Genomic DNA, 9,756 nt, shown 5'->3' on the forward strand with positions numbered 1-9,756 from the left:
GGAGAAAGGAAAGTGTCTCATGGCATTGCTTGAGGCTGATTTATGACTTCCCAATGGTGGTGAACACTGCATTCCCCAGCATTAATAGAGGGGGCAGGGTCTGATGTTCCCTCAGCTGGAACACAAATGAAAAAAAAGCATCAGGTTTCCTAGGACCACAATCCCACCTCCTTCAGTGGGTGATCCTTCAGTTCTACCCCCCACCCCATCCATATATATATATGTTGTCCCCCCTGTCATCCTCTATGGACACAGCGGCTGCGGTAGCAATTACCTGAAGACACCACAGGCAGGGTCAGTCCTTGCAACCTCCAGAAACCACCTCTCCATGATGTGGGAACTGAGATCCGTAGCCTTCACCCGGGCTGTCTTTGCAGAATTTCTAGCAACTTTGGTCTTCATCCTCTTTGGCCTGGGCTCTGCTCTGAACTGGCCCTCAGCTTCCTCCCCAAGCATCCTTCAAATCGCCCTGGCTTTTGGTTTGGCCATTGGCACACTGGTCCAAGCCCTGGGGCACATCAGTGGAGCCCACATCAACCCAGCAGTGACAGTGGCTTTTCTCATCGGCTCTCAAGTCTCCTTCCTCCGTGCGGTCTTCTACGTGGTGGCCCAGCTCCTGGGTGCTGTCGTGGGGGCTGCCATCTTACATGAGATCACCCCTGCAGATTCCCGGGAAGGCCTGGCCATCAACAAGGTAAGACTTCAGCCCATGGGTGGGCTTGGAAGGGAGCAGAAAATATTGATCAGGCTTTTGGGAAGGCTGAAGGATGTGAAGAAGGGGTTTGTGGCCAGCAAGGACCCCCCTTTATTTAGTGTTGGGTAGGAAGCCACCATCATCTGCAGCCCAGCACCATGAGCTTGCTGCACCAAGGGTCCTTCCAGGAGCAGGGATGAGGGCAAGAGTCTAGGCTGCTTCCTCTGCTTTTTAGGACTAAAACCAGAGGTATGATCCAGCTGGGCAGATAGACACCTCCCTTAGAAGACAAAGCCATCATCATTCTCCCTTAGAAGACAAAGCCATCTCATTGAGGCTTTGAGCAACTTGATCTAGTTGGGGGTGTCCCTGCTGATGGCAGGGGGGTTGGGACTGGATGATCTTTTAGGTCCCTTCCAACCCAAACCAGCCTGTGAGTCTGTGATTCTATGATCTCAGTTTTATCTAGAGCTGTATAATGGAGGAACTGGATTTGGAGGAGACCCAGGTGTTTAGGGAAGAGCACAACCAAAAGCCTCACCTCTCCATTCCTCTTGCCCCAAGTTTTTCCCACTTTCCAGTCTTGGTGTGGGCATTGGCAGCCTTTTCTCCTCTCTCTGTTACACCGAGTCACTATTTACAGGCTACTGTGCCACGTTCCCAGCAAGGGGGATGTTGGGTCTACATCTCAGCTTTTCATTAGATAGTACTGCTCATTAAGTCCATTGTGAAGGGATGGCCACACCAGATCCAGCTGCTTCATCCCAGTGCCCAACACACACCAGTGACTGGGCAGTGCTACTGGGCAGTGTCAGAAGCATCACAAGGATCCCAGTCTGGTTTTAGACATGCAGGGGAAAAAATAAAACTGGGGAATATTAGGAAAACACCAGGGGACTCCCCAGTGGTACCCCAACCTCTAGCATCCCCTTCCCCACCCATGCACGTAATAAAAAAGGAAAAAAAAAAGATTAAAAGTCCTCTCTACTATCCCCTCTCCTTTCTCCGTACTCCACCACTCCTCCTCAGGCAGATTCAGGCAGCTGTGTCTCCTGTAGAGACACCCATGGTGGCACCAGCATCACTGTAATAGTTTAACTTAACTGACAGCCAAACAAAACACAGCCACTCTCAGCCCCGTCAACCCCCAACCCCCTTCCCACCCACCTAGGGAATCAGGGAGAGAATTGGAGGGGTAAAGGGAAGGGAACTTGTAGGTTGAGAGAAGAACAATTTAATAATTAGAATAAAACAGAATTAAAATAATAAGAGTAATAATGATAACAACTCTCTATATATGAGTGATGCACAGTACCATTGCTCACCACCCGCTGATAACGATCCCAGAGGAGCAAAAAAGAACCCCGAATTGAAATAAATATGTTATATATATGTTTATAAATATGTAAGGGGTGAATGTCAGGAGGATGGAGCCAGGCTCTTCTCAGTGATGCCCAATGGTAGGACAAGGGGCAATGGGTGTGAGCTGGAACACAGGAGGTTCTGCTTCAACTTGAGAAGAAACTTCTTTCCAGTGAGGGTGACAGAGCCCTGGGACAGGCTGCCCAGGGAGGGTGTGGAGTCTCCTTCTCTGGAGACATTCAAGACCCGCCTGGACGCCTTCCTGTGTGATCTCATTGAGGTTCCTGCTCTGGCAGGGGGGTTGGACTGGATGATCTTTTGAGGTCCCTTCCAATCCCCAACATTCTGTGATTCTGTGAAATCCCAATCCCGGAAAAGCGAACCCGAGCGATTCCTGAGAGAATCTTCCTCTTTCCAGTCAATCCCAGTTAACATGACATAATATGACCTGGAATATCTTATTGGCACATCCAACTGTCAATTCTGGGGTTTACTAATTACGACACTTTTCTTCTCCACTCCCTCCTTCTAGTCCTCTCTTCTTGGAAACTCCCCAACCACGGTGTCCCTGTAGTTATCAACATTATTCCCATAAAAATCCTCACTTGAAACCAAAACACAGTGCTTTCTAGCTACTGAGAAGAAAATTCACCCTGTCCTAGAAAAAACCAGGACAATCCCCCAAACCCAAAGCGAGTGGCAAGGGAGGAGCCACGTTCTAGGAAGCAGCACACGGAAAACGTAATTCCTTGCAGCAGGGAGGAACTGTTAGGACCCAGCTTCACTGCCAAAGAGATTAAGAGGGTTGAGAAAGGAATTGTAGATTAATCTGAACAAGACTACTTAGACTGATAATAGCTGAGGTTGAATAAACCCAACAAAGCAAGTAGGAGTTTTAAGAGAGATTTTCAAAATGCCCAGTTCTTGTTGTTTTACAGCTTAAACCATCTAAAAGAGGGAACAGGGATTTTAATATATTTTTTTCCCCTGTGGGCTGTTCATCTTGTAGCTGCCTGCACAAATTACCCTTAAAAAAATTAAAAAAGGGAATATTAGAGAGGAGAATGAGCAAGATCTGACTCTGGATCTTGGCCAGGAGGGCAATTGCTGCCTTCATGGCGTCACTGGGTGCAGTGAGCTCAGGATCAGTATTTGGGAGGATGGAAGGTGTCCAAAGCAGGATGGAAATTGGGCAAGAAAGGGCAGAGATGTGCCAGGATGGGCTGATGGAAGTGATGGGAGACCACAGGCAAGCAGGACTGCCAGCTGCAGATCTGGCAGCGCTGCCAGATCCATCCAGATCTGGATGAGAAACCACCAAGAAGTAAGAAAGTGTCAGAAAGCAGAGTCAGAGGAGATGGGGGTGCAAGCAGGCACAGCTTCAGATCAAATCTGACAAATTCTTTCAGTCAAAAAAGTGTGGGGAAGGGGAAAGAGAATTTTATTTTTTTTTTTATGCCAAAACATTTCTTTTTTTTTCTTTTTTTTTTTTTTTTGCATTTTCAAAATGCAGTTTGTAAACTTTTCCAAAAGGCTTTTTGCATTTTAAGCATGAGGAGAAGGAAAAAAAAAGATATCCCAGGGGGGAAAAGAAGAGTGGAAAAAAATACCCAAAGAAATGCAACTAAAACATCTCCTGCCACATTCATCAAATATTAACCAATTAACCATTGACCCACTTTTCTTTTTACCTGGGAAATTTTTCTTCCTCTTCCTCAAACGTCTCACGTATTTCCTCTGTCCTTTTCAGTGCTCCTTGATTTGGGTTTCCCCCTCCACGTTTCCAACCCAGTCCCCAAACTTCCCCATCCCACATTTTTTCTCCCCTTCCAGCTGCACAACGAGACAACAACGGGGCAGGCAGTGACCGTCGAGCTCTTCCTCACCTTCCAGCTGGTCCTCTGCATCTTCGCTTCTACCGATGAACGTCGGGAGGACAACCTGGGCTCTCCTGCCCTGTCCATTGGCCTTTCTGTTGCCGTGGGGCATCTCCTTGGGGTAGGTAGAATGGGCTAAAACACAGCACATTTTGGGTTGTCTTTGCCTTTGTGCCCAAAGCCTGCTTGGGCTGCAAGCTCCAGGATGGATGGGGGATTTGTAACTCAAGTGGTGCCCATGGTTTTCTAGTGGGTAGAAGAGAAAAATCCCACCAAAGCCATAAAAGAGACATGGCCTGAGCTCAGCTTCTATTAGGCATGAAAAAAACTTAACCTGCTGGGATCTGCTTGAGTCTCCTAGGAAGTTCCCAGGGATCAGTGGGATCTTCTGTGAGGACAGGCTGAGAGAGTTGGGGCTGTTCAGCCTGGAGAAAAGAAGGCTCCAGGGAGACCTTCTAGTGACCTCCCAGTACCTGAAGGGGCTCCAGGAAGGTGGGGAGGGACTTTGGCCAAGGGCAGGGAGTGAGAGAACAAGGGGTGATGGCTTGAAAGTGGCAGAGGGGAGATGGAGCTGAGATGTGAGGAAGAAATTCTTTGGTGTGAGGGTGGTGAGCCAGTGTCCCAGGTTGGCCAGAGAAGCTGTGGCTGCTCCTCCCTGGAAGTGTTCGCGGCCAGGTTGGATGAGGCTTTGAGCAACGTGGTCTAGTGGAAGGTGTCCCTGCTGATGGTAGGGTGGTTGGAACTGGATGAGCTTGAAGGTCCCTTCCAACCAACCCAAACCATTCTATGATTCTATCCTTGAGTGAACATGTCAGCAACTGAGGCACTCAAGACCATGATAAGGCTGGGAAGTATGTGGGATGGACACCCAAGGAAATCCCGTCTAGATGACAGACCAAAGCAGCCTCCCACACTCCCAGTTTCTCAGTCCATGCGTTAAAACAGTGATGTTCACACCACACCTTCAATCTTTAATGACCCATGGGACTATCCTTCTCCTGTCCTCAGTGGCAAGGAGTAAGAATTTGCTCCAGGAACAGGCACAGCAGGATCTTGTCCCTGCAGTCCTGGTCATGCTGCAGGGCACTTCACCCAACCTGCAGCTGAGTTGCACCATGCACAGGACACGTGTTCACACAGAAGATGCACAAATACAGGCAACTCACCCATGTTGACTCAGGTGTGGGAAGCTGCTAGCATGGCTTTTCCTGGAACAGGGATGCTGGAGGGTGAGACATCAGCTCAGCGATGAGCTCATCATGCTAATAACACAGCAGGATTTTTTTTTTAAACATGCTAGAAGAGTTGAATGCTCACAATGTGTGGTGTTTCTCGGCAGATCCGCTACACCGGCTGCTCCATGAATCCAGCCAGATCTTTCGCCCCTGCTGTGATAGTTGGAGACTTCAGTGACCACTGGGTAAGAAGTCGGGTCTATGTGGCTTGGTTTGGTGGGATGAGCCCCGCAAATAACCAGTATTCCTAGAAACTCACAGAGCCAGCCAGATTCCTGGCATTTCCATGCCAGCTCCTAGCTGGAGGAGAGATGTAGAGATTAGCAAAAAGAGGTGGAGCTGCTGGGTGCTTAATTGGCTTATCTAAGCAGGGTGCATTGCAATAGGAAGAGGGGGGTGTGGTTTGTTGAACATGACTTAGCAAAAGAAGCAAAACCAATTGAGAGGGGAACTCTTCTTGCCAATCCTGGAGACCTTTCCTGGTTCCTGTTGGATCCAGGCATTTGCATCTGCAAGGAGTGTGTTTGGAGGTGGTGGTTCAGGTTGTTGTGCTCAGAGGTGTCCAGCCCAAGCTGGTAGCCCCCGTCCTCTCTAGAGAATGTGCAAATGGGTAGGAAGACACTTCTCAAGAGGAACAATCATTAAGCATGCTCATGATGAGCCTATCATTAATGAGGATCACACAGCTCTCAGCAGAGGAGAAAAAACAGAAAAGGATGGTTGGGTATATTCAGGCACAACAGCAATGGATGGGACTTCAGGTCAACAGTGATGGCCAAAGCAGAGATGGCTTCTGCATTTTGCTCCCAATGCACACAGGGTAGGAAGGAACATAAACCCCCTGCAATGCTCTTGGAGACCCTGGTGCCTCTCTGTCCTCCTAACTCAGGCTGGTTTTTACTCACCCAATTCTTCTCTTTCCCTTTCTCCCAGGTCTTCTGGGTGGGCCCCCTGGTTGGGGCAGCAGCAGCCTCCATCATCTACAATTACATTCTCTTCCCACAAGCCAAAACCTTCTCGGAGAGACTCGCCATCTTCAAAGGCTTTGAGCCAGAGGAGGACTGGGCAGAGCGTGAGGTCCGTCGGCGGCAGTCAGTGGAGCTTCACTCCCCACAGAGCCTGCCGAGGGGGATGTCTGAGAAGGTGTAACCAAACCTCCCTCAGGGCCGAGAGAGGAGCTGGGGAAAACTCTGGCATCCGTTTTAGAGATGGTGCTTGTTCAGATGAGCATGTCACCTCTCCCCTCTCTCCTTTCATTTTTGCTGGGGGGACTAAAGCTGACTCATCTCCTGGGGAGATGCACTGTGATGGCCCAACCCACCTTCTGTCACCCAGCTCTCCCCATGGCCAGCAGTCTTCTGTCACTGGGGGAAAATGCCATTCAATCAAAACCACCAGTGTAGCAACAGGAACAAGGACACTGGGATCCTACCCTGGGCCGGCTCCTTCCACGTCCACCTTGCAGAAGTTAGTGCTCATGGAGTTTGTTGCCCTTCCCGAAGAGCTCCGAGGCACTGCGGAGAGTTGTTATTACAGCCATTTGCTGGGTGTGGAGGTTGCCACCCGATGCCTCATTGCTGTTGAACCCCGCTCACCTGTCTCCTATTTCTTCTCACTAGTTGGCTGTTTGCACACACACACACACACACACACACACAGAGGAGCGCTCACTCCGTCCCACGAGTGTGTCACACACTGGAAGTTTTGCTGCTGCCATTTACAGTTGGATGTGGATGTCCTTCGTTCACATGGAGGTTTGCCTGAGAAGACAGGACTGGAAGCATGTCCTTGAGTTCATGTTGACCCCATTGGGGAGCTCTTGCAACTGTTCTCTCGTGTGACAATGAGAAACCTCCTGATTCTCAGCCCAAATTCATCCATGGCTCGTTTGTTCTTGGATCAGTGTTGTCCTTTAGCTTCAGTGCTTCATCTCTCTCCTTGGTTTTTGTTTTCTTTCCTCTGTTCCTGCTCCACTCTGATTCTCAGATGAGTAACACAAAACATTTAAGTTGTGATCTTCTCCATCACTTGCTTCCTACAGCCCAGACCTTTTTCATGGCTGCATCACACCAAAGCCTCATAACAATCCCACCCCTTTCTTCTGCTATGCCAGGACCTGGTTATGGTCTCCAGCATAGTCAAAGACTTTGAGGTAGTCTTTGGGATGCAACTTTGCTCTTTCAACCATTAGTTTAGTCCTGTTTCTATTACTCAGCCTAAAAGTCATACGTTTCCAGCATGACATCCTGATGTTTCTTTCTGTTGGTGATGTCTCCCCAGCGTTGCACCATCACAATATTTTTCTGCTAAGGCTTTTAATGGAAATATACAAGAAGATTGGACCCAATTCCAAACCATAAGGAACATTACTGATAATTTTCCTCCCTCTGACTCTTTTTACATGAACCAGCACCAAATGCTGCTCTTCTCTTCCTCTTTATCCACTGTGTTCTGCTTGTACCAGACTCTTCCTTCTTTTGAACTCATAATTTCCTCTATTCCTGGCTGTGGTCTTCCTCAAACGTATCCTAAAATGTGTCCCAATGACTATTGATGGAGAAAAAAGGAGTAAAAAAAGCTTTGATCTGACCCAGACCAGGTGTTATCATCGTCTTCATTTCACCAAGTGAGGCTGAGAGCACAGGAGCTCCTCCATCACCTCCTCGTGCTGTCATTTACTGTCCCTGATGCCACACTCTGAAGCAAGGGGAGAAATGCTCTCAAAGATACCAAGCTTTATTTTTCGTAGCCAAGGATGCATTTTAGTTTGAGCACTGGTTTAACCCATTCTCTGCCACAGCAAAACTGTTGATTCTGGTCCTCTACTTTGTTCCTTCAATGGCAAAGGAGAGTTTGAATATTATTTCAGAAAACGCTTGTCAAAAAAAAAATATATCTGTCTGTTCTCAGCAATGGGAATTAAAATCATGTTTCGAATCAATCAGAGTGCTAAGTTGTATTTAGATCGCCAAATACTCAGTTTTAAAAGTAGTTTGTAATTTATTTAATTTTTTTTTTACTTTTCAAAAGAAAACAAGTCCATGAACGTCAGGAAAACTCCAAGAAACTTCCCCAGAAGTTATCCTGTCAATGATCTGCTGTATAAAATTCCATACAGCTGATTTTTTTTATTATTATTATTATTATTGGCAATGTTCAGGTTAATTACATGCCTCTTCCCCTTCAGATCAAAGCATTTAATTTATTATTTACCCTGACAATGTTTAAGACCCATATAAACTGCACAGGGCCCCAACATGAGTTTTAGTGTCTAATAATTACTGTATTCTTTCAAATAAAGCATTTTCAATTCACTTCTATCCACTGAATTAGTACATGTGAATCAAATAATGCTATTTTTATGGTAATATAATATATATACAGTCATTTAAAGTAACCTCCCAGACGCTAAATCCCACAGCCACCAGTGCCCAGTCCGGCTCCAAGTGCAGTGACCTCATGCCAACAACCTATTGATGTGCAAAAGTGACGTTAACAGAACAATCCTCACCTTCAAAATAGGGATCCACAAAATAAAGACCATCCCCACTTCAGCACCCCTTTGATGCTCTGATTTCGGAGCTGACCAGATTCTGCTCTCGGAATGCCAGTGTTAACATGAAGCAATCTCATTAAACCAGATTTTCAGATGGCTAAAGCAGCCTAAGTTCTCTGGAGACAATCAAGAACGTGAATTTACCTTCTCTGCAGGGCTGCGTCGTTGACTTAAATGAGCCTTTCAAAACTTGCACTGTCAGGATACCAAGCCAGTCATTCCAGATTGACACCAGGGCAACTCGAATTAGAGGGCAGGATCAGTAACCCAGAGATCAGAGACCAACCACAGACCAACCTAAAACCCTCACTAAATTGATAACAGTTTGTACATTAAGACCTCAACAGGAGTGCTTTGAACCAGGATTTGAAATCACCCAGTCATGCCTACCCATGAGCTCATGGCTCTCCACAATGAAGATCTGTGATGTCGTTTGCACCATACATTAACCTTTATTCATGATGGACTTGTGATAAATCATACAACCATGAAATGAAAATGAAAATCACTATACAATGTATCTCAGGTCACATTGTTTCTTACATCCTAGAATCACAAAATCATAGAATCACAGAATCATAGTGGCTAGACAGACCTTTAAGATCATCAAGTCCAACCATCAACCCAACACTATCAATTCCACCTCTAAACCATGTCCCTCAGCACCTCGTCTACCCATCTGTTAAATCCCACCAGGGAAGGTGACTCCACCACCTCCCTGGGCAGCCCCTTCCAATGCTTAACTAAGCTCTTGCTGAAGAAGTTTTTCCTCAGATCCAATCTGAACCTCCCCTTGTGCAACTTGAGGCCATTTCCTCTCATTCTATTGCTTGTTACCTGGTAGAAGAGACCAACTCCCAGCTCTCTGCAACCTCCCTTCAGGTAGTTGTAAAGAGCAATTAGTTACCATCACTTGAGACCATGAGGCTTTCCTTCACCTCCCATTGTCCCACCTCTGACTTCTGGAGGTTCTCAGCATGGTCAGGTTTGGGGTGTTCTGCAAAGCACTGTAGGATGCTTGGGGTGCTGTGA

General features: G+C 47.1%; 1 protein-coding gene across 1 annotated transcript; it reads left to right on the forward strand.

Annotated features, from left to right (window-relative positions):
• Positions 1–324: 324 nt before the first annotated feature.
• On the forward strand, positions 325–6,352 carry AQP2 (aquaporin 2). Its single transcript, XM_010171256.2, has 4 exons — positions 325–694; positions 3,890–4,054; positions 5,273–5,353; positions 6,102–6,352. The coding sequence occupies exons 1-4, from the start codon at positions 329–331 to the stop codon at positions 6,315–6,317; spliced, it is 828 nt and encodes a 275-aa protein (XP_010169558.1). The 5' UTR covers positions 325–328; the 3' UTR covers positions 6,318–6,352.
• The last annotated feature ends 3,404 nt before the right edge of the window (positions 6,353–9,756 follow it).

This window comes from Antrostomus carolinensis, unplaced genomic scaffold (assembly GCF_000700745.2).
Source record: "Antrostomus carolinensis isolate BGI_N321 unplaced genomic scaffold, ASM70074v2 scaffold11837, whole genome shotgun sequence".
Lineage (NCBI taxonomy): Eukaryota > Metazoa > Chordata > Aves > Caprimulgiformes > Caprimulgidae > Antrostomus > Antrostomus carolinensis.